At 27.8% G+C, this 27,729-nt stretch overlaps 8 protein-coding genes and 1 long non-coding RNA gene across 12 annotated transcripts; 4 read left to right on the top strand and 5 right to left on the bottom strand.

Moving 5' to 3' along the window:
- The first annotated feature begins 16 nt into the window (after nt 1–16).
- On the top strand, nt 17–4,205 carry LOC100743974 (regulator of nonsense transcripts 3A). Its single transcript, XM_012384018.3, has 6 exons — nt 17–311; nt 776–1,190; nt 1,286–1,437; nt 2,613–3,282; nt 3,378–3,664; nt 3,765–4,205. Exons 1-6 carry the CDS (start codon nt 189–191, stop codon nt 3,978–3,980), a joined length of 1,863 nt encoding a protein of 620 aa, XP_012239441.1. The 5' UTR covers nt 17–188; the 3' UTR covers nt 3,981–4,205.
- Nucleotides 4,206–4,611: 406 nt separating this feature from the next.
- On the bottom strand, nt 4,612–10,775 carry LOC100747680 (condensin complex subunit 1). Of its 2 annotated transcripts, XM_033320031.1 has the most exons (22): nt 10,751–10,775; nt 10,507–10,676; nt 10,299–10,433; nt 10,020–10,198; nt 9,794–9,933; nt 9,593–9,674; nt 9,442–9,504; nt 9,135–9,368; nt 8,727–9,059; nt 8,455–8,647; nt 8,058–8,374; nt 7,586–7,978; nt 7,257–7,501; nt 7,058–7,178; nt 6,676–6,987; nt 6,481–6,608; nt 6,148–6,402; nt 5,793–6,065; nt 5,573–5,715; nt 5,156–5,476; nt 4,989–5,084; nt 4,744–4,922 (listed from the first exon to the last, which is right to left on the bottom strand). In XM_033320031.1, exons 2-22 carry the CDS (start codon nt 10,619–10,621, stop codon nt 4,744–4,746), a joined length of 4,257 nt encoding a protein of 1,418 aa, XP_033175922.1. In that variant the 5' UTR covers nt 10,622–10,676; nt 10,751–10,775. The 2 variants fall into 2 exon arrangements, with proteins under 2 accessions (XP_012239435.1, XP_033175922.1); XM_012384012.2 differs by lacking the exon at nt 10,751–10,775 and having other exon boundaries at nt 4,612–4,922; nt 10,507–10,621.
- Nucleotides 10,776–10,952: 177 nt separating this feature from the next.
- Nucleotides 10,953–15,964, top strand: LOC105680563 (WD repeat-containing protein WRAP73-like). Of its 2 annotated transcripts, XM_012383974.3 has the most exons (7): nt 10,953–11,210; nt 11,374–11,556; nt 11,619–11,795; nt 14,846–15,115; nt 15,211–15,364; nt 15,430–15,639; nt 15,707–15,964. In XM_012383974.3, the coding sequence occupies exons 1-7, from the start codon at nt 11,046–11,048 to the stop codon at nt 15,907–15,909; spliced, it is 1,362 nt and encodes a 453-aa protein (XP_012239397.1). In that variant the 5' UTR covers nt 10,953–11,045; the 3' UTR covers nt 15,910–15,964. The 2 variants fall into 2 exon arrangements, with proteins under 2 accessions (XP_012239397.1, XP_012239398.1); XM_012383975.3 differs by lacking the exon at nt 14,846–15,115.
- LOC100743741 (probable elongator complex protein 2) lies at nt 11,781–14,352 on the bottom strand. The gene is made up of 2 exons (XM_003488395.4): nt 13,083–14,352; nt 11,781–12,999 (listed from the first exon to the last, which is right to left on the bottom strand). The coding sequence occupies exons 1-2, from the start codon at nt 14,270–14,272 to the stop codon at nt 11,865–11,867; spliced, it is 2,325 nt and encodes a 774-aa protein (XP_003488443.1). The 5' UTR covers nt 14,273–14,352; the 3' UTR covers nt 11,781–11,864.
- Nucleotides 15,965–16,067: 103 nt separating the features above from the next.
- LOC100743620 (putative ATP-dependent RNA helicase DHX57) lies at nt 16,068–21,017 on the top strand. The gene is made up of 11 exons (XM_012383973.3): nt 16,068–16,272; nt 16,474–16,591; nt 16,678–16,862; nt 16,923–17,383; nt 17,484–18,315; nt 18,374–18,866; nt 18,942–19,321; nt 19,405–19,526; nt 19,598–19,917; nt 20,087–20,701; nt 20,785–21,017. The coding sequence occupies exons 1-11, from the start codon at nt 16,208–16,210 to the stop codon at nt 20,926–20,928; spliced, it is 3,735 nt and encodes a 1,244-aa protein (XP_012239396.1). The 5' UTR covers nt 16,068–16,207; the 3' UTR covers nt 20,929–21,017.
- Nucleotides 21,018–21,759: 742 nt separating this feature from the next.
- Nucleotides 21,760–24,372, top strand: LOC100743375 (H/ACA ribonucleoprotein complex non-core subunit NAF1). Its single transcript, XM_003488392.4, has 6 exons — nt 21,760–22,509; nt 22,643–22,901; nt 22,982–23,108; nt 23,192–23,460; nt 23,574–23,719; nt 23,795–24,372. The coding sequence occupies exons 1-6, from the start codon at nt 22,071–22,073 to the stop codon at nt 24,286–24,288; spliced, it is 1,734 nt and encodes a 577-aa protein (XP_003488440.2). The 5' UTR covers nt 21,760–22,070; the 3' UTR covers nt 24,289–24,372.
- LOC117151482 lies at nt 23,385–23,943 on the bottom strand. Its single transcript, XR_004461458.1, has 2 exons — nt 23,802–23,943; nt 23,385–23,652 (listed from the first exon to the last, which is right to left on the bottom strand). It is a non-coding gene; the product is annotated as an uncharacterized LOC117151482 (long non-coding RNA).
- A 51-nt stretch (nt 24,373–24,423) lies between the features above and the next one.
- Nucleotides 24,424–25,749, bottom strand: LOC100743496 (riboflavin kinase). Its single transcript, XM_003488393.4, has 4 exons — nt 25,474–25,749; nt 24,947–25,095; nt 24,761–24,863; nt 24,424–24,699 (listed from the first exon to the last, which is right to left on the bottom strand). Exons 1-4 carry the CDS (start codon nt 25,559–25,561, stop codon nt 24,596–24,598), a joined length of 444 nt encoding a protein of 147 aa, XP_003488441.1. The 5' UTR covers nt 25,562–25,749; the 3' UTR covers nt 24,424–24,595.
- Nucleotides 25,750–26,270: 521 nt separating this feature from the next.
- Nucleotides 26,271–27,681, bottom strand: LOC105680567 (3-oxoacyl-[acyl-carrier-protein] reductase FabG). Of its 2 annotated transcripts, none has more exons than XM_012384021.3 (4): nt 27,545–27,681; nt 27,036–27,352; nt 26,746–26,947; nt 26,271–26,680 (listed from the first exon to the last, which is right to left on the bottom strand). In XM_012384021.3, the coding sequence occupies exons 2-4, from the start codon at nt 27,350–27,352 to the stop codon at nt 26,438–26,440; spliced, it is 762 nt and encodes a 253-aa protein (XP_012239444.1). In that variant the 5' UTR covers nt 27,545–27,681; the 3' UTR covers nt 26,271–26,437. The 2 variants fall into 2 exon arrangements, with proteins under 2 accessions (XP_012239444.1, XP_012239443.1); XM_012384020.2 differs by having other exon boundaries at nt 27,490–27,670.
- Between the last annotated feature and the right edge of the window lie 48 nt (nt 27,682–27,729).

The raw sequence follows: 27,729 nt of genomic DNA, 5'->3' as shown, positions 1-27,729 counted from the left end.
TTTCCTCTATCCATCCAATAATATTTTTACGATTTAGTAAAACAAGATGGCCGCGAAAACTTTGTAAACGGAAACGTTTAATTTGATGACTCGAAGAAAAATTGCATGCTTTGAATATTATTTTTGATTAGAGTGTATCAGATTGACACAAAATAGACCCGATTTGCCAAGAAATTAAATAAATGTAGATGACAATGACTGAGGAAACACAACAATCCGAAACAGCCGCACAAAATGAGGCACAAACTAGTTCTCCAGATGTTGGAAAAGTTAAAGATAGTAAAAAAGAAAAATGCCGACCTATGACTAAGGTATATTTGATTAAAATGATGCTGAAAATTTATGAGCCTCCATAAAATACTTTTCAACCACGCAAACATGATATATTTAATGAAACAAAGATCGAAGTTAAACTTTCGATTTTTGAAACATTTATAACATAATTCTGTAAAAAGATGCTATTTATTTGATACATCGCAGATAAAGTACTCTCACAGATATAAAACAACAAATCGTACATTTTATATGACAATAAATATAACATTATTATAGGAAATGAAAAAGACAATTACATGTCATGTGACATTCTTTATTATCTTATTTTTTGAATAAAAAGTAAAAAATATTTAACTAATATGTTAATAATAACTCGTATAAATTTTTGTAATCATTATAAAAACCATAACATATTATATATTTTAATTCAACTTTAACCAATACATATATGTATATATATATATATATGCATAATGAAAGAAATAAAATATATTTATAGGTAGTAATACGGAGATTACCTCCAACTATGACTCAAGAACAATTCCTAGAGCAAGTTTCTCCATTGCCAGAACATGATTATCTTTATTTTGTAAAAGCTGATATGTCTTTGGGACAATATGCTTTTTCCCGTGCATATATTAACTTTGTTGAGCAACAGGATATTTTTATGTTCAGAGAGAAATTTGATAATTATGTATTTGTCGACTCTAAAGGAACAGAATATCCAGCAGTAGTAGAATTTGCACCTTTCCAAAGGTTACCAAAGAAAAGAATAGGAAAAAAGAAAGATTTGAAATGTGGTACAATAGAGTCAGATTCATATTATATAAGTTTCTTAGAAAGTCTTAAAAATCAAGAAGCTGAATCTAATGTATCACAGCCAAAAACAGAGTACTCATATCAACCACCTGATAGTAAGTTATTTTTTAACAACTTACATGCTGAAATATTACATACTTTTATGTATGAAATGTATATTTATGAATTTATATTTATTTTGTCGTTATAGATACACCAAAAAAAGTTACAACCACACCTCTCTTAGAATATGTGAAACAACGTAAACAGGAGAAACAACGTCTCAGAGATGAAAAACGTGAAGAAAGACGACGAAGAGATCTAGAAAGGAGGCGGACAAAGGAAGATCCTATTATATCTAAGGTGACACTATATTTTATAATGTATTCATTTATTATTCTTGACTTACTAAATAGACTAATTCTAAATATGACAAATACAGTATAGAATAAAGGAATTATTAATCAGATATGTAATGGAAATTGCTTTTAGCAACATATTAAATTTAAATTTTAAGTATTATATTCTCTACTGTATTTGCTGATACTAATCTTTCAACCTACAGTCTGCATGTAATATTGAAGATAATCAGACCAAGTATTCCTACCTTTGCACTTCCTCAACTGTCAAGTCAGAAGATATATTTTTTGATCATCCTACTGAAAATCTAAATATACCTCATGAATGTAAAGAAGAAATTTGCAGTAGTGGTACTGCAAATATGACACGAGCTAACAAAACTTTGTTAAATATACAACAACAATTTTACAGAAACGAGAATACAGAAGTATATATAAATTGCGTTAGAAGTATGCCTCATGTTAATGAACGTTGGCAATACACTAATAAACAACGAAAATTATTTTATATTTACGAAAAAAACTATAAAGAAAAAGATTCTAATTGCACAAAAAATAATTACAACCATATTAAAAATAATTATATTTATAATAATACTAAGTGCACATCTCATTATATTAATAATAAAAATTATTTTTCTGTCTTATCAAAATCTCAATTTACTAATTTACACAAAACTTGGAAAATGCAAATACCAATGGAGGTATCAAAGTCAAGAAGTTGTAGTGCTGTGTTTGACTATCATAAACTTTACCCTTTTAAAACTTGTGAAACAGCATTCCCAGCATATCGTAAAACTTCATGAAATAGGAACTGCAAGTGGTTAGCAGGGAAATTCATGTTTTATGTATTTATTTATCGCATGTTAAAAAGTCATGAGGATTAAAGAACTATTCATCACACTTATACGACCTAGTTCAATGCTATGTATTGTTTCTGTTTAATATTGTATTCTAAATTTATATACATTTATTAAGATGTAATTAATTTATTATTGTTTAATTTGTATACATTAAATTTTGTAAAAGAAACTGTTTTTAGAAAAAAATGTGAAAATTCTGTGTTACTTTATTGTAATTTATTATTTCAATTATCATATGCCTAACTCCATTAAAATTTATTAATATTAAGATCAGTAAAAATAGTTTACTTAAAATAAATATTTAACTTTGTTGTAGGTATTGAAAAATCCAGATCTTGATAAAGAAATGTGTAAAGATAATAAAGAAAATAGGGAGGAAAAGGATAAACTTTCACCCAAAGATATAAAAAATCGTATTAAGAAAGAGGATAAATTACGTGACAAAGTACCGCGTGATCGAGATTCCAAATCAATAACAAAAGGATATAGGGAAAGAATTGAAGATAGAAATAAAGATAGAGATATAAAACATCAAAGACGACATGAAGATAAAAAGATTTATGGAAGACGTGATGAAAGAGATGGTATAAAAGATGATAGAAGATTTGATGGAAAAGATGATAGAAAATATGATTTTAAAGAAGATACTAAAGATTCTAGGGAACGAAAGATTGAGGAAAAACGAGGTAAAAGTTATGAAAAAATGAGGCAAGAAAAAAAAAGGCTTGCAGAAACCAAAAAACAGAATGTAGAATTTAGTGTTGATACAGAAAATAGTGCAAAATTAAGAAGTGAAGACGAAGAATTCCAAAAGAAAGAACCACCAGTTGATTTGTATGAAAATATTAAAGAAAATGACGAAGCTATGGGTGATAAGGAGGATGCTAAATATAATAAAGGAAAAGAGAAACAAGAAACTAACGAAAAAAAGATTCTAATAGAAGATTCTGTGCATGATTTTGGGACAAGAGATCAGAAAAGGACAGGTAGAAATACTATCATATTAAAATTAAATGAAATAGAAGATTCTAGTATATATAAATGTCTTACTTGTAAAATACTAATACGTTATTACTTATAGAAACAGCAGTTGAAAGTAACAAAGACATTGAAAAATCAAAATCCAATGAAGACATTAATAAAGACATTAATGAAGATGATGAATCTGAAGAAAAGAAGGATTCAAAAGTCACAAAAAGGCGAAGTTCACTTGAAAGTGGAGGGGAAGGTGGTACAGGAGATGGAAATTGTTTAAGGAGACACAAGTCTTTAGATGGAGGAGATCAAAATAACTTACAAAAGACTGAAAATGAAGATAAAGAAAAAGATAAAAAGGATCCACGATTAGAACGTCGAATTAGAAATAAAGTGTGTATTTTTTCTTCCTTAAAATATTAAAAATGTTATTTAATTTTTATTTAACTTCAATTAATTATTTATAAAAATATTGTTTATTATAAAATAATAGGATCGTCCTACCATGGAGATCTATCGGCCTGGAATGGGAAAATTTAGCAAACAAAGATTAGAACGAGAGAAATCTAATACTAATGATGAGAGAGCATCGCTTTCGCAAAGTCCTACTCCAAACCCCAATTCTAATAATCTTTGTAAATCAGGAAAACCTGGAACTGAAGTGCGATCTATGACGTTTAAACGTAGTATTAGTCGTGATTTGGTATAACAATCGCTAAATGGAAATCTTTTTTTAACATCAGTGATATATATGTTGAAACTGTATTAACATATAAGGTTTTTACACTAGTCTTTCTCACGACATACAATATCACACAGTGTATCTTATTATACACAAATGCATAATAAAATATAGTGTTCCACTTACTGCTGGAAAATTCATGTAGCTGCAGATGTATAAAACTTTCCATATTAAGTAATTTGATATATGTAATACATTATTTTCTGTTTAATCCTTTTGTTGTGATATATATATATATATACTATACTATATATATATATATCATATAGTATATATAGTATATATAGTATAAAATATATAGTATAGTATATATAGTATAAAATATATATATATATATTTTATACTATTATCATTAATCATCTAAGTGTTCCATCAAGTGTTCATAATTTTCATTAAAATAAATTTTTCTATAATATTTTATATTTTATATAAAACTGCTATACTTTTTCATAATATATTCTAAAAGGAGAAGAGATTAAAAATTAAGATAGAGATAATATTTTAACATTAAAAAGATTTTTGTGAAGGAAATTAATTTACATTAATTTCATTTTATATTTGATGCTATTAAGAAAAAAAGTACAATTATAAAAAACAATTTTATATTTTATTCGATTTTTATTAAAATGATCAAGATATAAAAGTATATTTTTTTCACTCGCTTTACTTCCTGAACTTAAGCTACATAACAAATTACAAAATGAGGTATATCTACACATATATGCAAACTTTAATGGTTTTGTTTTGATTGAGATAAACGTAGTGAATATCTTTGTGAAGAACGCATTGACGTACTAATTTGTTTATTTTTTTTCCGTAATGGCGACGGTGACGGTGCAGTTGAAACTGAACTAACACGCTTGTTTCGACTTAATGTTGAAACACTTCTTGTTGGTGTATTCACTGTAGCTAATATGAAAGAAATAATTATTAAATATAATGAAAAGATTATTCATTTAGCAAGATAATACATACATTGTTTTCTAGAAATTTTCTTTGATACACCATTATCTGAATCTGAATCGGAACTCGATTTATGTTCAGGCGATTTTGGTTTTTTAGAACTTTCTACTAAAACAATTACATGTTAGGTAATAAATATGTAACTTTAAGTAACTATTTTCATATAGGAAGAAATGTACTTTTTGTTACGGGTGCTGAATCAGGATCACTATCAATATTATCATCCTCTTCTTCCTCGCTACTACTACGTTTTCTGCGTCTATTATTGCGCTTTTTTAATTTTGGCACTGGTGGTGGTGGCATTACTTCACTATCATCTTCATTTGACTTGTCTTTTCCTTTAAGAAGTTCTTCTATTTTTTCTTCCAATTCTATACATGCTGCTTTTGTATTTGGTTTTTTCTTTGTTTGTTCAATAACAGATTGTAATGCTTTTAAAACTTGTTTATGATGAATTTTGTCTTTCAGTAAAGGTAAACTTTCAATGAGACGATGTATACCTAAATAAAATTCATTAATTATATAAAAAAATGATATTTCATAAAATTTTGAACGCATTTTTAACTTTTTAAATAAATATATATTCTTATGTATACTTTTCGCACTAAATTGCAAAAGTGAAAGACAATACGCGAAATCACGCCATTGTCTTTCTGTCGTAGCCAATTTAAATCTAGCACAAATCTTATCAATAATGGCATCAACTTGTTTTTCTTTTTGTAATAAATTCAAAATATACCTGGAAATATTTTGAACAATAAATTAATTGCAGTAAATTATCGTATTTTTATGATTTCCCTTTACTAACATACATACTTCAGAATTTCCTGAAAATCTGATTCTCTTATATCTAAATCAGGATCAGTTAAGCGAGATAATATATCAGGCATCACATTGTAGAGAGCATTGCCTTTTTGTGAAAGTGCTTTGAAAAATTGCTTTGCATCTTGTCGAATTTGAGGATCTTTATCAATTATACAGAGAGCTAGTTCTGATATCTGACCTCTCACACGCACCATTTCTCTCATTATAAGACTTGATAAAACTCGAACACAAGTACTTCTTACATTCATATCTTCATCACGAAGTCTATAAATTAATTATGCTTTAGGCAGATAACCTAGATAGTAGAATAGGATAATGAAATTGATTAAGCTCTGTTTTTAAATACCTGCCATAAACATGTTTCATCCATGGTTCAATTTGATTTGGAAATCTAGTTGTAAGATCGCTTATCCCAATAAGAACATTGGCCCGAATATTAGGATATGGTGAACGTTCTAGTATTGTAATTAGAAGTTGTAATGATTTTTCACAAAACCTGGAACTCACTGTCATCATTTTACTGAGAGCAAGAGCTCCAGCAGCTTGTACATCTTCATCATTATACTTATCATGATATTGGCATACATCTAGTACTAATGGACTGTAAGAATTTTGGTATGGACATTTACTCAGACAAATAATGTTAGTATGGTAAAAAGTATGGGCATTAAAAACGCACATAAATGTTACTAAAAGTCCATCTCCAGTTACAATATGATTTTCAAGAATGTCATTTATAAACTCTGCATCTGCATCTTCTGCCGCACCTTCCACAGCATCCTCTCCATTATCTTCTAAAATGCTTATCTAAGAACAAAAATTAATAATTGAACAAATTTTAAAATAAATATATGTTATAAACAATATTATATACCTCCTTATTGCGAAGTATTTGTCTTGCACAATTGGGAGTAACTGATCTTCGAGATCTATCCAAATTTTTATTACTTTTATTTGAATTCTTCTCTTCTCTTAATTTTCGTATAGTATCTCTTCGTTTTAATTCTTTGTAGACTGATGTATCTAAATGTACCATTTGTTTAATTGAAATATGTCCAACTAAATATAACAATTTAGATATCAAAAAGAACGGAACAGTATTTTCAGATGAATCATTATTAAATTTTCCCTGAATACAGATTTGTAATAATAACTGCTTCATTAAGCGATCGGGCTGATTTGCTAACTGAAATATTAAAATATAGTTTTAGTAAAGCTTAAATATAAAATTTAGATTATATCATTAAAATACTTGCATGATAAATCGCATTAATGGCATCAGTTGCAAATGAAATATATCCATCATTTTCTAAATTTGCAAAATTTTCTATTAGTAAAGTAAGAATTTCTTTAAACATTTCATGATCATTGGGATACCTATGAATAATGCACTGATCATTACTATAATTATTGAATGCATTTGAACAATTATTTAATTCTTACTATTTAACATACCTAACAGGTGTCTTTTCAATATCATCACTCATATGTTTTATAGTTAGTAATGCCCTACATGTATCTCTGGCTAATAAAAGATCATTCTTTGCTCGTGATCCAAGCCCTACCTTTATTAATACCTCTAAATTATCAATTATAATACTGCTTTGAGCTTGAGCTATCATTGTTATTAACATTAAAGCAGATCTGCTATCTAATAAATCTGTGTCTGATGATTTCATCGAAAATTTTTCCCATAGAACCTATTAAATAAATCACAAATATACATAACTTGCTTATAACATAAACATATAAAATTAAAAACCATAATATATTTATATCATTACCTGTAATATGTCATTGCCTATATCTTTATTATTATACCATGTTAATATAAGCTGAGTTAAAGCTTGACTTTGACCTGGTTGAAGTCCTTTTAATAAATCAATTAATGATTTAACACATGTAAGAGCCTCTTGTCGTTTTAACTTTTGATTTTTATGATTATTTAAGTAAATATCTTTATACACTAATGCTATATTGTTTCTTACTGATTGATCACGATGAAATACTTGAAATAAAGCATCACGTATAGCGGCTGCAGCTCCAGCTACACCAAATTGATGAGCAATTCCAAGTAAAGTACATGCTTCGATAGCATCGGTTGCTGTAGTAGAAAAAAGTAATTTTTCCGCCATAGGTATAGCAACCTCTAATTCAGTTGCAAATTCCAAACAATTCTAGAAAAGTATATTATTATGTATATAATTTTTAAACGAGTAGTTTATTATGACTAACATAAAATGCTTGGAAACATACTTTTAAATAATTTACAACTCGTTTTGATATTATTTCTTCTTCCTCTTTGTTTTTATCTGTTGAATGTACTGCATCTACATTTTCTCCTATGTTATCTAAATTACTTTCAGATTCCATAAATGTTTTCAATAGAAGTAAAAACAGACATTCTTCTTTTGCTTCAGGAGAAAGAACTTCTATATCTGAACTTTGTTTTAATTTTATACAAACTTTCCACAAATATGTTACTGCTTCGAGAATTTTTTCTTTTAATATTAATTGTCTTACATGTTCAAACGCTGTATCAGAATTAATATCTTCTTCTTCAACTTCATCATCTGATATGTAAAATACAAATATACGTTTAGATTAGATATATTTGTCATAATGAAACAAAATATACAGATTCTATATGCACCTTGGCTTTTGTCCTTTTTCTTTCCTTCATCAGTAACTTCTTTTAATGCTTTTCTTATTTCTGGAAGTAAAGTATTCCATAATTCTAATCTTTGTTTGTCACCACGAGCACTTTTACTAACTCTTTCAGTTTGCAACTTTCTTAATTTTATTTCTTCTTTTTCTAATGATTTAGAAATTTCTACTTTATTTAACTGTAAATATATTTCATATTACATATAATTTTACTTTTAACCCAAGACGATTATATAAAATATAATTTTTCCCACTTACTTTCCCTGCAAATGGGTTGCTTTGTAATAAGGCACGCATTAGTTGTAATGCATGTTTTCGTACATTTGCACTTTTATCTTCTAAACGTAATGCAATAGTAGCTAAAAGTTTTCCTTGCCTTGCTAGTGGAATAGCTCCTTCACAACATAAATGTTGCCAAACTTGTAAAACTTTTGATCTGACATAAGCATTGTTATCAAGAATATGTTCTTCTAAGTTATTAAGGCACTCATCACGTTGATCCTTCTGTTCTTGCGTAAGATCATCTCCAGTCAATGCTTTTTGTACAACCTCACGTATAATACTAATAGTACAATTTCTCATAGCATAATGCTAAACATAGTAGTAATAAATATAAAATAAATGTAATATGTACTTTTATAGCTGAACTAATGTAAAATGGGCTACCTCGCTACCCAAATAATCCATCACATCATCAAGAATAGGAATTATGAGATTTGGTGCTGAAGCAGCAATAGTCTCTAAGAATATTGATATATTACGACTGTCAAGTTCAGATAATTCACTTTGATCAATCTCTTTCATTATTTCTTTCACTAAACCATTACAACCACAATCATTAATCATATGAATAACTCCAACAGCCATGTGAGATGCTAATGCATCATGTATTTTCACTAACTATAATATTGAAATTTAGTCACTTAGTATATTTTTATATTGAAACAAAACTTTTAATTATTGATATACATACCTGAATAATTCTTATCACACAGCTTATACCATGATTATATTTTTTAATTGAAGTACCTAAAATCTTTTTAAAAAAAATTAATAATTACATATCAAAACAATTAAAATCAAATTAAATTAAAAATAACTTGATGGAATATGTAGAACTGTACCTCGAAAATAGTTTGCCTCAGGGATTTCTGTTTTGAATCTTTACATTGTTCCAAAATTTTATAACACACTTTAGTGAATAATCTAAAATATAAGAAATCATATATTTATCTTACATATATATATTAAAATAATTGCTTAAATTATAACTATGTGTTATATGTAAACAAATATTTTTTGATGATTAATGCGTATAAACATACACAATAAATGAGTCTTCTACAATAGGAGGTTGCCAAAGTTTTGATAATGGTAATTGTAACAATCTATAGATGTACTCTAAAGCTTTCTCCCTACTATTTTCCCACTCATCTTCCATATCCGACTTTGTAGATTTTTTACGCTGTGAATGAAACAATATTATGAAAATATTATTTATAAAAAGGAATTATTAACATAATTAGTACAATTAAATTATAGATATCATACCTTGCCTATTAATTTATCACATACATCTTTAAAAACCTCATCATCTATATGGCAAATAAACCAAGAAAATAAATATGCCAGCATTTTATTTATATTTAACAAACTCAATCTATGTTCCTCTTCCAACTCATTTCCTCTTTCGAATATACTTTCCATATCAAGTACTAACATTTCAATACCTTCATGAAATAATAATTGAAGTTAATATTATCAGTTATATGCAATGTAATAATTTAAATAATTATAATATATAGTAACCAAAAAAAAGAATTTTGTTACCTTTTTGAATTCTAGTAAAAGCACGCATAATAATTGCTAATTCAACTTTATTTCCATGAACAATTATAGAGAAAAATGTATTAAAATGGTCTAAAATGAAACTGGCTCCATTTGCTTGGAGTGCTGATCGAATCTCTGTAGTAAGATTAAAATTACTGTAACAAATACTGAAAGTAATGTATAGAGATATATAAAATTTATGAAATACCATCTAGAGCTTGTGGTAACAATCGTATTGGAACAATTTCTTTAACAAAATATTGTCCACTCCGACTTTGTAAAAGTTCATCTTTATTTACAGGAATAATAAAGTCTTTGATCATTTTTATTGATTATTAATATATAGCTTTTTGAAAAATTACCACTTCATTTATAAATCTGAAAATTTAGGTTTGTATAATATTTTATAAAAATGCGAATTATAATAATATTTGTAATCAGACACCATATACACGAACGCTCGTATATTGCGACTGTTTGGAACTATCATTTTCAAATTCATTATAACCAACATATTAAACATAAATTTATATTTTTCTGTATTTACATATCGGATTATATACATAATAGGAAAATATTGCGCGTTAAATATTCTTTAGATCTTTATCTTAGATATTGAAACCGTTTTGTTCTTTATTAAATTGATTTAATAAATCCTTATGCATTTTCTTCCAGATCATATCGCAATTGTTTGTGTTGGCGAAGCTGAATTTTTAAAACAATACGTTATAATTTAACAGTGACGCGATGTCATTAGAAGTAGAAAATGATTTAATACGAGTAAATAATCAATTATGTGATTTTTCTAAGGATGGAAGATTTTTTGCAACTGCATATCAAACAAATTTAACAATAAAAGGTTACAAGAAATTTGACACTATTCATTCATTCGTATTTCCAGATATAATCGAGGTTAGTGTATATGATTAAACAGATAATATATAGACAATTATTATTTTAATTTTTGTTATTATATATTTAATACTGTGAAATAAGAATTATATACTGTAAAAGAAATAAAGTGTTTATAATACCATAATTCGTTTTTTATTACATTCATTTTTTTTTATCACAGTATTTGGAGTGGTCTAGAAATACTGAATACATACTATGTGCAAATATAAAGAAAGCTATTATTCAAGTATATTCTATTCGTTATCCTGAATGGAAATATAAATTGATTGAAGGCAGTGCTGGTTTAGAAAGTGTTAGTTGGTCTCCTGATAGTAAATACATTTTGACGTTGTCAGATTTTAATGTAAGTAATAAATTTGATCGATATTAAATATAAATCGATATTAAGATTACTAAAATACTTAGATTCAGATATCTGTGTGGTCTCTGGACGATCAAAGTGTAACTCATATACAAAATATGAAATCTTCTTTCCATAAATTATATTTTAGTCCAGATGGTAATAAACTAGCAGTGGTAGTTTCAATTGAGGGTAATGACAATATAGAAATTTATAAAACTGACACATGGAAACTAAGCAAGGTAAATAGTTTAATTCAAATAATTCAGGTTTTAATATATAAAAATAACAAATATTTTTTACAAATTGTTTCATTTTAAAATGTCTATGTCATATATCTTAATAATATGATCAGATCCGCAACTTGCTAGTTGTAAAATATTAAAATCTTCCTTTTGAGGCCGAAATTTAAGCCTTCTAACAGTTAAGTGATGTGCTTGAGAAGTATCATACATTATGTATTTTTCCCATTCAAAATTATTAGAGAACATTTTTAATTTCTGTATTTCTATGCATCCAGTTTCAAATCCTATTGCTAAAACATAAAAATCTTGAGAAATACTCTGTAATGAAAATGCAAGTGCTGTAACTGAAACTTTTACATCCAAGGATGTAATTGGAACAATTTTATCATCCGTAAAGTTTGGATTCCAAATCCCAATTTTTCCATCCCTGGAACCTGTTGCAAAGAAGAATGAATCATGTGTCCATGAACAACACCATATTATACGAGTATGAAGACTATCTTTTTTTAGACTAGCTGCAATTAAGGTATACATATTGTCTTTACATTCAAACAATGACCATCTTCTGTCTCTGGAAACAGATAGTAGATATTTGTTATTGAGTGAAAATTCCATTTGTGTTATAGTTAATTGATGAGACATAAGTTTCTGAACTTGGACCCATGTATTTGTACTCCACAATAATATTGCAGAATGTTCTTGTGATGTTGATTTACATGCAGTTGCTAATAATGATCCATCATGTCTGGCAGCTATAGAGAATATTTCATATCCATGGCCATAAAGCTTTTGTAACTCTGGCCATAGTGTATTTTGCATTAACTCTTCTTCTGTTGGAGGAATATAATCCTCATTTTTAAACTTATTAACTTCTACATCTTCAATTGTGATATTATCATTAAATGTTGCCTTATTTGTTAGTCCAAGAGCAGGTACTGATGCACTATCAGCCACCATATTTTTGAAATCATCAACATTGGCAATCTTCATTAAACAGTTCCTAAATGTTGTTGGTGCTGTAAATATACGTACAACCTTTTCTTCTGCTCCTGAAGCAAACATATAAGGGGTTAGCATAACCAAACAAGACATATCATATCCATGAACTTGTGGACGTCCAATTTCATGCCAAAATTCTGTTTCATTTTTCCAAGCTGCATGAATTCTTGTTGTCTGATCTGTACTTGCAGTAATTAGAAACCTGTAATGCAATGTGTAATTGTATATTGTTTTGATGAATTATATGTATATATATTTTTAATATATATAATTTTGAATACAAACCTTCCATTTGGATCCCAGCAAAGATCAATCACTTCACTAAAGTGACCGCTTGGTTTAGACTTTGGAATCCAATTTTTTACAATATTTGAGTATTCCCAAATATGAAATGATCCTTGGTAACCATGTGCTAATATATTTAATCCATTATCACTAAATTTACAACCATAAAAACCCATTAAATTGCCACCAACTTCACCCACTCTTACTTTTTCGGACCAAATCCCAGTTACTTCATCTGGCTCCCATATAATCATAGATTTATCTAATGAGCAAGATAATAATCTTAAAATTCTATTCTTATTATCAAGCTGTAACGGACACCAATGTACGCCATAAACCCATCCTTCATGACCATAAAGGATAGATTCTAAAGTAATATTATATTTTATGCCATTAGCCATAAACACTTGTTCTTTCTGATGTAACTCATCATTTGAAAATTCTGTACTATTTGCAGAAATTTTCCACAATCGTATCATGGCATCTTGAGATCCACTTGCAAGGAAAATACTGTTATTTGTATCGCAATTAAAGTCCATACATCGTACCCAATCTTCATGCCCAACTAAAACTTGAACTTTTTCAAAATATGATTCTTCTATGATATTACAATTAGTTACATACAATTCAATTGTAAAATTTTCTATTGCAATAGCCAGAAGTGGTAAATGCTTATTTGGCAGGAAAGAAAAACAAGCTTCTATTGGTAATTTCTTATCAAATGTAAGCGTTTGTAAACATTTTACATTATCATCTGTATCTCTTAACCATATTCTTAGATCTCCTTTAACAGACCCAGTACATATTATCAATTTCGCAGATGTTTCCTCATTTACGGAGTCATGATCAGAAATGTATAATGAGTTGCAAAAGATTAGAGTATCATCAACTCCTATGATAGAGTTACATTTAAATAATTCATTTCTTTTGCTCCAAATAATAGCTGTTCCATCTACTGAGCTTGATAATAGCTCTGACTCAGGTTTCGCATCTCTCCGTTTAAGCCATCGTACAGTATTAATACGATCTTTGTGTCGGTGAAGAGTGTGCGTTATTTTTCCAATTTTTGAAATGTACGGATCATAAATTGCAACTGCATGACATGCTGCAAAGCAAATGAGTCCATTTTTTCCCCAATCAGCCGAATGTGGAACTCTATTGCAGGCACACGATATATAACTCGTTGTCATATCTTGTTTTTAATAAATAAATTAATTTTCAAAACATTAATTTAACCTCAAAAGTCATACACAAGTGCACTATGCGCTCTGTCTTCGTTCATTTCAAACCATGAAAGGTTATTATATTGCTACTACTATAGATATGAATTTCGTCTATATTTTTATCACCAATTTTTTTTGCTTATATTTTTCTTATATCTTGCGTTTTTTAACATGATAATTATGTAGTTTAATGACTTTTTTTAGTTTTGATTATTTGGCTTTTGTCTTTTTTGTCAGAAAATAAGGAAACATTTAAAAGATTCAATGCTTTTTCAACTTAACGTAATCTAATCTGACTCTACCTTTTTTAGTAAATTTTAAACGTTAGGTGAATTTAGCTGAAACAATATTGTATTTTTATTTATATTTACAAAGTAAGGAAGAATTTTTTAAAAAGTCCGTAAATACAATTTGATGCTATTAAAATTTAATGTAAAAGAATTAATTAGATTTTTATGATAAGATTTATAAAAAAAATTATAAAAACTTTATAATGATATCTAGAGTTTTCTACATGATATTGAAATCTTTTAATTTTAGAAATTAATATGTGGTCGTTTAAGTAGCATTGATGGATTATGCTGGTCTCCAAATAGCGAATTATTATGTATTTGGTCTTCCTTTAGCGACGAAGCAAAATTAATTATTTATTCGAGTATATTCGAAAGAGATATCGCAGTATTCTCTCCTACACAAACTGTAAATTTATCTCAAGTGGAATGTGCAAATTATACGTGTTTAAAAGGAATCGAAAATGTAACGTGGATGCCCAGTGGACAGTTATTAGCTGTAATAGGATTTAATGAAATGGTTTATAATTTTATATATCTTGATGAATTAAACTGCACTTTTATATTACTGCAAACATTTGTAGTAATATTTTAGTAAAAGTATTTGTATTGTAGATCTTACTGTTAAATCACGTGACATGGAAACCACTTTTGCAATTATATCTTGAACCCGTAATTCAAGAAAATTATTTGAATAAGGTATATGAAGAACGTATAATTCAACCAAAATTTTCGAATAAAAATACAAGATATTACGATAGACACGTTTGTAAGTAATTTTTTATAGACATTTATATAAATATAATTGATATTTAAGAAATTCGATTTTTATAGTGGAAGAGAAATCGGAACGACCAGTAAATATAAAAATAGGAAGGAAAAATATTATTGAGAGATTGTCAATTGCAAAATTTGATATTTTAAAATTTAGTTTTTGCGGGCAATACTTGGCCGTGAAACATCAACTTTATCCTACAACATTGTGGATATGGAATATTATTGATGATTATCTTGATTATTTACTTCTTGAAAATACTATCGTAGGTGAGTATTTCAACAATATATATTTTCTCTGTGCAATATCAAATTATATTAAAAATTTAATATTTAGCTGCAAGATGGAATCCTACACGCGCTCACCTTTTAATATTTTGCGAGTGTGCGTATATATTTGAATGGACACCACATAATGCGAGTTGTATATCAATTTCACGAAATATTACGGTATTAGATGCACGATGGCATCCTGGGGGAAATTCCTTGTTGCTTTGTGGTTATAATAAGGCGATTATTTATCAAATTGAAAATAAATGATGAACTATTCGAATAACATTCGAATATAATAAATAAACGCATATTTATCTTTTTACTTGTTAGTAACATTTGAAAAAATAATAAAACAAAAAATAAAATTCGATTTTAACGTATTTTCTAGTTAGATAGAATGGTTGGCACTACGTGGAAGAGAAGCATATAAATTCATTCATAGATCTCTAACTGCCACTATTTGTACATTTACTACCTCTTAACCTCCATTTTCCCAATCATCAAAATACAGATTTATAAATATCTTTCAAGTTAATTTATAAAATTATTTATATATATTATCAAAATGAACCCTCTTCACGTTGATTATGATTTCTTCTTAAACGGACAAGATGTGGATAGAGATACCACGTAAGTAAAACATAACCTTTTATATGCTACAAAAATAATGCAATAAAATAAAGATAATTAGAATGTATTATTAAAAGCATATCTTTTTAACACAAGAACTAATATTAAATATAATTAGATTATCGTCCGAGATACTGTTCTTGCATGTCTTAAAATTACTTTTGTAAATAATTTATAAAATTACTTATGTTTATCTGATAGAAACGTGTCAATGGAAGATAAAAGTAGCTCTATACGGAAAGCAGAACTGCAAACCTTAAGAATATCTGAAGAATCTGAACGCCAGCTGTACGATACTTTAAAGCATATTTATGGTCCTGTATGTATTCATAGACATTATAAATTTATTATTGTATACATATCTCTTAAAATGTATTATTGGGAAGTAACATATTTTTTTAACAGAGTTTTAAGCTTTCTGATGCATCAGAATTTGAAAATAAAAAGTCCAATCTAGACAAGCAATATTGGGTGGAAAGGGGCAATTTGGTCATTAAAGGAATAGTTGATTATTCTTCTAAGGATAGTACACCAAAAACCGAAGAACAAATTACTAGGCAATTTGCAACATCTAAACTTGAAAGTTATGGGTAAGTTTGTTAAATTTTAAATAATGGACAATTATAAATGACCATTTATATTGTTTTAAGTTTTCATCAATCACATTGCAATGAAGCACTATTACATACAGAGGGTGATGTAGGAAAAGCTTTAGAAATATTGTTTTATAAATATTATGGATTGGAAAATATAGCAAGAAGGAAGATACATGATGACATTGATACAATAGATTTATTGGAAAGAAAGAATGAGGAGAAAGAAGCACTCGAATCTATTTATGGAAATATGTTCACTGAAAAAATAAAAAATCAAATTTGGACTGTACAAGTTAAATTGGATTATTTAATAAGAAATGATGAAATAGGACAGGAAATTCCAAGGATTAGGCAGAAGCCAGAAAAGGGAAGGGAAAGAGAAGTTTGCAGATTATTTATTCATAAAAGATGTAGATTTGGAAATAGATGTAAATTTTCACATCAACAACCACAAGTATTAAGAATGCCTGAAAGAGAGAATCCGAGTTTTACCCTAGAAATAAGATTTCCTGAAGGTATTATAATTATTTACATAAAAAATATAAAATATGTTACGTAATTAATATATAAATTATGTGCAGACTTTATATTTAATCTTTTTAAATATTTCATTAGGTTGTAAATATCCTTATGAACCGCCTTATTTTTATTTGTATAAAAATGACGGTACATTTCCAAGTATAAATTGTTTAAGAATAGTAAGAAGGTTGTACGAAGAGGCATTATCAATATCTGCATATGGAACACCTTCTATTTTTTCAATAATATCTCTTTTGGAAAATGAATATGATATAAAAAGATATTTAGTAGAAAATAAAGAACAATTTCTAGATCAAAGTGAATTACTATTTCGAAGGCACATAGAAAATGAAGATGAAACAAATGTAGCTACTCATTACGAATTAGGGTCTATACATAGGAAAAACAGAAATAATATTAGTTGGGAAAGAATATTGAAAGAAGATGATCTAATTGAAAAAAATTTTAAAGAAAAGCTAACAAATCCCAGATATAACAAGATGATAGAAATTAGGGAAAGGTTGCCTGCATGGTCAAAGATGTATGAAATTTTAGATGTAATACACAAAAATCAAGTAATCATAATTTCTGGTGAAACAGGATGTGGTAAAAGTACACAGGTGCCACAATTTTTATTAGATGATTGGATTATTAATAGATCTGCATCCAAAGAACATATTAACATAATATGTACACAGCCACGAAGGATAAGTACAATAGGAGTGGCAGAAAGAGTTGCAGCAGAAAGAAATGAACGCATAGGTGACACAGTAGGATATCAAATACGATTAGAAAGTAAAATTTCTAATAGAACTAGATTAACATTTTGTACAACTGGAATTTTGTTGCAAAGATTTGCTGTGAATCCAGAATTATCAGATGTTACACATGTTATTGTAGACGAAGTTCATGAAAGAAGTGCAGAAAGGTAAGTTATCTATTATACTTATTTGTTTAATTTTATTTAACTGTTTTATCCTTTTTAGTGATTTCCTCTTGATGCTATTAAAAGAATTACTGTCCAGAAGATCAAATCTGAAAGTAATACTTATGAGTGCCACTCTTAGAAGTGAGATTTTTTCCACATACTTTAAAGGAGCTCCCATTTTATGTATACCAGGAAGAACGTTTCCTGTAGAACAAATCTTTGTGGAAGATGTATATGAAAAAACGAATTATGTTCTAACAGAACATTCAAGAGCTACACGTAGATATAAAGGTGGTTTGGAGCAACTAGAAATTAGCTATGGTATTGCATCACAGCTTGCAGCTCGCTCTCACTATGTACCTGAGGAATCTAGACCCGATGAAGATCTAGACTTAGAGAGGATTATCAAAAGATATAAGGATTATAATAGCCAGGCACAAAAAAATTTATATTATATGGATCATAATGCAATTAATTATGAACTTATAGAGACAACATTGCAGTGGATTACTTGTGGAGAACACAATTATCCTAAAACAGGTTCCATTTTAGTAAGTATTTTTACTAAGTTTTCTTATTATACGAAAAATATACAATATGTAGTTAAATTAATATTAAATTTGTAGGTATTCTTACCCGGATTTGCTGAAATTATTGCACTGAAAGATCGATTGAATAAGAATGAGTATTTTTCACCAAAGACTGGAAAATTTATTATTATATTATTACATTCATCTTTATCTAATGAAGAGCAAAGCTTAGTTTTTAAAAAATCTATCGCTAGAAAAATTGTATTAAGCACAAATTTAGCTGAAACGTCTATTACTATAGATGATTGTGTCTTTGTAATTGACAGTGGAAAGATGAAAGAGACCAGATTTAATTCGAACCAAAACATGGAAAGTTTAGAAATGTGTTGGGTATCACGAGCAAATGCATTACAAAGAAAAGGACGCGCTGGGCGTGTAATGCCTGGAGTATCTATTCATTTATATACCTCGTACAAGTATGTATAATTATTGTTCATTAAAACATTAAATCTTATAGTAAAGTTTACCAATATTTATTCAATTTAAACAATTGTTTCAGGTTCAACTACCACTTTTCAGCACAGCCAGTACCTGAGATATTACGAATTCCGTTAGAACCACTGTTATTACGTATTCAACTTCTACATAACGGAAGAAAAGTTGACTTACATGAAGTTTTAGGTAATAAAAATATATTTTTAGTTTTATATCATTAATTAACTTTCTAATATCCATTATAATATTCTATTTAGGTAAAATGTTGGAACCACCAACAGAAGAAAATATCAGTAGTGCAATTAAACGTTTACAAGATGTAGGAGCATTTAATTCCGAATGTACATTAACCCCACTAGGTCACCATCTTGCAGCATTGCCTGTAAATGTACGAATCGGAAAATTAATATTATTTGGAGCAATCTTCTGCTGTCTTGATTCCGCACTTACTATAGCAGCATGTTTATCTCATAAAAATCCATTTCATATACCTTTTGAAAAAAGACACGAGATTGATGCAAAAAAACAATTTTTTACTGCCAATTCTGATCAACTAACTATTCTCAAAGCATATAAGGTAAATGTATAAAAATATATAAAAATGTATATAATATATAATTATAATACATAATATAATATATAATTATATAATTATAATTATAATATATAATTATAATTATAATATATAATTATAATTATAATAATAATATATAATTATAATACAAAGATACTTTTTTTTTTGACAGAAATGGTTAGAAATATATACACGCAATACTAGTGCAGGCCATGCTTTTGCAAAAGAAAACTATCTGTCTGTGCGTACACTATATTCCTTGGCAGATATAAAGTATCAGTTATTAGAATTGTTAGTTTCAATCGGTTTTGTCCCCGTTAATTTACCAAAACGACAACCAAATGTTGACAAGATTATAGAAATTACTGGATTTGAACTGAACATCAATAATGATAATTATAAACTTCTGCAAGGTCTACTTTGTGCAGCCTTATATCCTAATGTAGTAAAGGTTCTTTCGCCAGAGAAATCTTTTCAAATTCAGCCTGCTGGGGCAGTTCCAACAGAAACGAGACCCGAACAACTTAGATTCCAAACTAAAAATGATAGTTTCGTTAGTATCCATCCATCCTCGGTCAACTTTCACGTTGGTCATTTTCCTAGTCCATATTTAGTATTCCAAGAAAAAGTGAAAACAAGTAAAATATTTATTAAAGAAGTATCAATGGTACCAATTTTACCACTAATATTATTCTCTGATTACGAATTAAAAATAGAAGTGCATGATGGAATATTTATTGTATCATTAGAAGATGGCTGGATGTTATTTGATGTTGAATCTCATAGGGTAAGAATATTTATTCGCGTTTGTTGAAATTAAAACAAAAAAGATGATAATTGTATGTTAAATATACTTTTAATGTTACTTAGGTGGCTCAACTTTTGCAAGGAATGAGAATGGAATTAGTCAAATTATTAGAACAAAAGATGAGGGAACCCCTTCTGAATCTATTAAATCATCAAAATGGAAAAAAAATTATCCAAACAATTGTAAGTGTAGTCACGAGAGAATAAAATATTATGTCGTAAATTTTTTAAACATGAATTATAAATTAATAAAAAAATATACATTGTAATTCATATATTATGCTATAAAAATAATTGTGTGTAATTAATATATACAATAATATTCGAAATATTTTTAACAATTACAAAATTTTTGTAAAATTTTATATTTTCTTTTAATATTTAAGAATCATATAAGATTTTGTCCTTCTTTATGTGTATAATTTTAGACAAATTTAAAAATATAAAAAATTATTAAATATTTTATTATAATAAAAATAATTATTTTTAAAAATATATAATCGTCATACTATAGTCGTGTTTACTTATATATACATGTCCTGTACATCAGTACCTACACTACAGTGCAATAGCATCACAATACGTGGTTGATAGAAATAAATATATTTACGTGGTACGTACGTATATGTAACGTCAATTTTATCAGAGGCCACCGCGCACCCTCAATTACTCCAGGGACCCACCATAAACCTAAACTTTTAAGTTTATTATTTCTGTTATCTGTTTATGGATGGTCCTTGAAACAGCCCTTAGGTTGTTATACATCCTTACTAATTACGGGGAAAGCAGGTAGTTTTACTTAATGGGAAAAACCCAATACTTGACTAACGAAAAAGCTGATTTTTCCCATAAACAATATTACCTACTAGCCGCGTTGACAGGAGGCTTTCTCCTCTTATCTTCATTTATTAACATGATCTATAACCAATTGGCATCGTGGATCGTTACCCTCACTTTTCCTAACGGAAGATGCGAACAGCCAATCCGCGTTGTTAATTAAAAAGGGCACACTCACACCGAGCTTTTCTCCGTAATGAGATGAGAACACCTGGGGAGAAATAGACAAACCATCGAACAGTAAATCTGATCTCTCCGATCAGTGTAAACTTGTGCTGTGCTAGAAAGTAAAGGCAATAGTTGCGTTACGACGCAGCTATTTTATTTTATTAACGAACCCTTAAATTTACGTGACATATACATGATTGATAGAAATAAATATATTTATGTGAAGTTTATGAAACTTTATACGAGAAATATATTTTCTTGCGTATTTGTTAATGGTTATAATACATTTTAAAGTGAAGTCTGCTTATTGCTATTGATCATAACCTGCAATTTAAAGTTAAATTATGATGAATACGGAAGAGGTTATAATAGAAGAAATGATAGAAAACAGAAATTCAAATAATGGATTTATGGACCTTATATCAAATGTTGAAGAAAGTAGTTGTGTTCCAAACAAAGTAATTATTGAAGATTATTCACTGTACAAAAAAACTACACAAATCAATGTTAATGAGACAAGTCAATTTACAAATGACTGCGAGGTAATTATAACTGATAATGCTGAAATTAAACAAAATTCTAATAAGAAAGATGACATGAATGAACAAGCCGAACAAAACAAATCAGTCGTACTGTCAAATACTAAACAAAATGAAATACTTATTAACGATACTGACAAAAATCAGAATACAAATGAAGATGTAACATTTGAAAACTTGGAACAAAAAAGTGATGATGATATTTGTATCATAAGTGAAATAAATACAGTATCTTTGGCTCAAAGTAAGGATATAGGGATATACTTATTATCATAATCAAAATTATAAACAATTTTGTTATATATATGTTATATTATACATTACAAATAATTTTGATATTAAATTAACAATTGCAATTTATGTTTCCTTTTTAACAGACAGTGATAAAGTATCTTCTCTTACTAGTATTGCTATAGAATATGGCAATTCAGATTCAGAAACAGAATTTAATACTGATGAAACAAAAAGTGATAGCAATCAAAATCAATCTTTGAAAGAAGTACAGATGCAAACTTATAGGCAAAATAAAGAAGTATCGTCAAGTGAAGAAAGCGATAGCGACGATTCTACTAGTAGCAGTGATTTTTCAGTAATAGTTGAATCAGATGATTCAGATAGTGATGATAGTTCAAGCAAGTATGCTATTCATTTTTGTAAATTTTTATACATTAAATTAATTTTATACGAAATTTTAAAGCAATTTCTTGTATATTTAGGAAAGGCAAAGAAAATAATGTAAGAAGAAAAAAGAATAATGAAATGAGAACTGAATTAGATGATTTACCTCCTATTGAAGACTTAAAAATTAGTGTACCTGAAGTATTATGTGATCCATTAGGAGAGGTATTTATAAATATTAAATTAATACATATATGGATAATCTTGAAAATAGGATAATATCTTCATAAGATAATATTAAATTACAGGTTGCATGGATGGTTGAACAACTAGTAGTTGTAAAACCAAAACCTGGCAAACCGACATTGAACCTAGATACAGTTTTATTTATTGAGAAAGGACAAAGGACATTAGGAAAAATATTCGATGTTTTTGGACAAGTGAATGAACCTCATTATTGTGTGCGATTCAATAGTTCTGAGCACATAAAAGAATATAACATTACAGCAGGAATGACTGTTTATTACTGTCCAAATACAGAATATACTTCTTTAGTATTTCTACATGAATTATTAAAGTGAGTTTATATATTTAAATATGTATATAATTATACATACCATTCTTATTTATATTTAGTACATTAATTTATAAGAAATTAAACATATAGTAAGCAATTTATGATTATTACAGAATCAGAGGTATTGATGCAAATGCGGATGATCCTCCAGAATTTTCAGATGATGAGGAAGAACGGGCTTATTATGAACAACTAAAAGCAAAACAAGTAAATAATGTTAATGAAGCTGAAAATCCGTCTAAACGAAAGCGTACTTCTAGTGAGTTTCTTATGTAATATTTATATCTTTTTATTTGTTAACATTTGTATTTTCTATTAACATTTATAATTTTAGAACCTACTACTGGATGGCAAACCAATCATCCGTGGAATAGAAGTATGCAGAATCAAAGGAAAGGATTTTATGCACGAGGAGATAGACGATTTCCTTCTACACAAACAGAAAATTATTCTCAGAATTTATGGTCACAATCCTATCAAACTAATAGTGAACCTTGTGGATACGGAATGTGTTCACTGCAACCTGTGCAATATATGAACCATAATGTTAGTGGTCTTAACCAAAACTTTTATGGCTCACACAATTACTATAGTGAAAATAGTAGCTCAACATATCTAAATCCTAGAATTCCTTTCAATACATGTCCAAGAGTTCCTCCAGGATACATAACACCACAAAATCATCCAAATTCATCTACAAATGTAAGGTTTCCTTGGCTACCACAAGTGTCACAAGTTCCTATTCGAATGAAATTGCCATGGATACCTATACCACCACCTCCACCTCCACCACCAACTTCATCACCATCAGATACTACTTCAACATAGTTAATATTAATTACTTATGAATTATATTTTTAATTTAGTTATATATATATAATTATATATTATATATATAATTGTATGTATATTGAAAATAATAGAAATTATATAATGCAAGTTATACATATATATAATATGAAATTAATAATTAAAGGTATTTATATTATAGACATTATCCCTAATTAGAGTAAACTATGAACTATAGCAAAGTATGAGTTAATATTATTTCCGCATATAGCGAGGAAATATTGCCATAACATGATCATATCATTTGTAATACAAATTATGATTATAGTACTCTTATACAATCAGATTATTCCTTAAAGAATGAATTATCTTTATAAACCGCCATATCTGATTTCTGTAATTGTTCTTTGGCAATTGTAATATCATCTTTTATCGCTCGAATTAATTCCTCTGAAATGATAATGATTAATATAATAAAGATGGGACAAATTTTGATACAGTTACTATTTACCTTCAGAAGTAAAATCTTTTTCTGGTCGTACATATCCCGTAAAAACAGCTTTAATTTGTTTCCCATAAAAATCGTTCTCAAATTTATGCATTAAATGTATCTCCTACAACAATGATACATTATTAAAAAATGGTTTCAAATTTTCATGTTATCAAGTATTCAATTAATTATAATTTACATTCGTACCACCGTCTTTTTTTCGTTTTTATAAAACGGATTCCAACCAATACTAGCAACCATTTTATAAGTTTGTCCGTCTATAGAAGCCCATCCATAATAAATTCCAGTACTAAGATCACCAGGCAAATTATTTACTACCTCGTCTTCAAGATTTGCTATAGAAAAATAATTTTATAACTACATACAATATTAACAAAATATTATTGAAAAAAATTATTTTTTCTTTTATTTATACAATATAATTAGTTTAACTTTCGCAAGTTTTTAAATCAAAATATTTCTTAATATAAAGCGATTAACATATCGAATAAACACACAAAATAAAATAGTGATTAATACGATATATAATATTAAATAACTTTTTAACATATTTCATATATTCCCGCCAATAAGTATACAATAAAGCGATTATGTCTTTCAATTGCATACAATTCTAAACTATTCTCTGCAACATTAACGTAATTTTAAATTGTTTCTGATTAATTTCAAAATTTTCGAATCTATCAAACAAAAATGAAATTGTTGAATGTTACCTGTAGGTATCCCCAAGGCTTTGGAACCTCTGCCAAACCCCCTAACTACCGACCCTGATAAAAAGTATGGTATGCTTTTGGTAGACATAACGAATCTTGATTTCGCGTCAGACTGTCAGACTAGTAACGTAACTAGTAGCGTGAATGAATGTTACTTTAATGCTTCATAATATATTATCTTGAAAGAAGATAAAGCGTTCGTTATATGACGTGGCACATTTACACGCTATTTAGTTGTAAAGATTCATGTTGATGAAATGAATAGACTACTTTTAAAACAAATTATTTAATATGTTATACGAATAATTTCATATTTATATAAAATAAGAATTAAATATAACATTGTGAATATACTTACAGAAAATTTGTCCTTAGATTTTTAATTCTGTTTAAACTGATAATTATCGCATGTTACGGGTTATCTGTGCATAACTTTTTTTTACTCCTGTATTATCATAACATAAATTAGTTTTTACAATTTCCTCTGACAACAATAAATTATTGAAAGTTGTTTATTTTTAGCTTGTTAGTAACAAAAATTTCAACATTGAAAGAAATATAAGCAGATTTATAAAATAAAATCTTCTTTTTGTGTTGAAATTCAATTATCTTCTTATTTCAATTTGAGCAATATTGAAATCATTTTTTGTCTTAATATAATTAAAGTAAAGTATTTTGCTATGTTTTTTTATTGTGGTATTACAATACAATTTAAATGATTAGTTAATAGTTCTATATTTACAAGTCAGCAAATAATGTGGTAAATTAGTATAGGTTAATACATTGTGAGCATTATATAATAAGAAATCAAATTTAAACTATTTATTTATCGAGAAACGTTACTTTTTTAACATGAGAAATATTTCTAAAAAGAATACAATATATTAATGTTGAATGTAACTTTTATCATATTTTTAATTAAAAAGGTATAAAATTATTATTTCCACCATATATAAAATATAATTTAGCGAGGACACATGAGATGTCTTCCTCCATCAACAGATAAAGTTACACCTGTAGTGAAGCTGGCATCGTCACTTGCCAAATATGTAATTGCTTTTGCAACCTCGCTAGGATCTCCTGTTCTGCCAAGTGCATGAGTTTCTTTACTCTTAGCAAAGAATGCTTTTAATTGGTCTTCTGACATTCCACTACTTCTATGAAGATTTGTTATTATTACACCAGGATTTACGGCATTAACCCTCACCTATAAATTAAAGATTAAATATAAAAGCTACTATTGTAATTAATAAGTTTTCAAATCAAACATACTTGTTTTGGTGCAAGATCAAGAGCTATACATCGTGTGAATTGATCAATTGCTGATTTACTCATACTGTATGCTAAAACTCCTGAGAAGGATCTTATTCCAACTACACTTGATACATTCACAATATTACCTTTAGATTCTACTAGATATGGAACAGCCAACATTGTTAAATGATATATTGAACGTACATTTATGTTGAAAACTCTAAAATATTTACATGTTTAATATATTGTATAAAATTAAGATTAAATTTTATTGATTTAAGCTAGATATACAAAAGATAGGCTTATACCTGTCATATTGTTCTAATGAAGTGTTCTCTATGCCTCCATTTTCTAATATACCAGCATTATTAACTAGGACATCCAGTTTACCATAATGTTTAATAGTGGATTTGACAATATTTTCAACATCACTTTCATTAGTTAGTTCTCCAGTTACAATTAATGGTTTGTCAGGCTTACATTGTTCAGCGACTTCATTTAATTTCTGTATATTACGACCTGTTAATGATAATAATGCACCAAGTTGTGAAAACTGTACAGCAGTTGCTGCTCCAATGCCAGAACTAGCTCCAGTTATTAATACAACTTTTCCAGCAAATGCCATCTGAAAAAAGTAATGAATTACAATTAAGTAAATTTTATTTTAAAAAATTAATATTCTTATAGTCTTTAACGTTTCTGTAATTCATAAACTTTATATATTTTTATATAAAAATTTTTAATACTTCCATAATTACTTAACTTTCTTGATATGTAAAATATATTTAATATATTATAAGGTTTTATAAAATCTTACTGATTTATATAATTTATTTATATTGCTCAGAGTTACGTTCTCGTGATCGTAATTGAAGTAAGACTAAATAGTTGCCATGCCATCGTTTGATAATAACCTAACGTAGAATTTTTACGAATCGACTATAGATAAATTATAACCATGGATACTATCACACGCTCATAAACTTGGCTATCTTAAAGTTT

This window comes from Bombus impatiens, unplaced genomic scaffold (assembly GCF_000188095.3).
Source record: "Bombus impatiens unplaced genomic scaffold, BIMP_2.2 scf_0225, whole genome shotgun sequence".
NCBI lineage: Eukaryota > Metazoa > Arthropoda > Insecta > Hymenoptera > Apidae > Bombus > Bombus impatiens.
The sequence above is the reverse complement of the archived record's forward strand: the minus strand, read 5'-3'. Positions and strand labels throughout refer to the sequence as shown.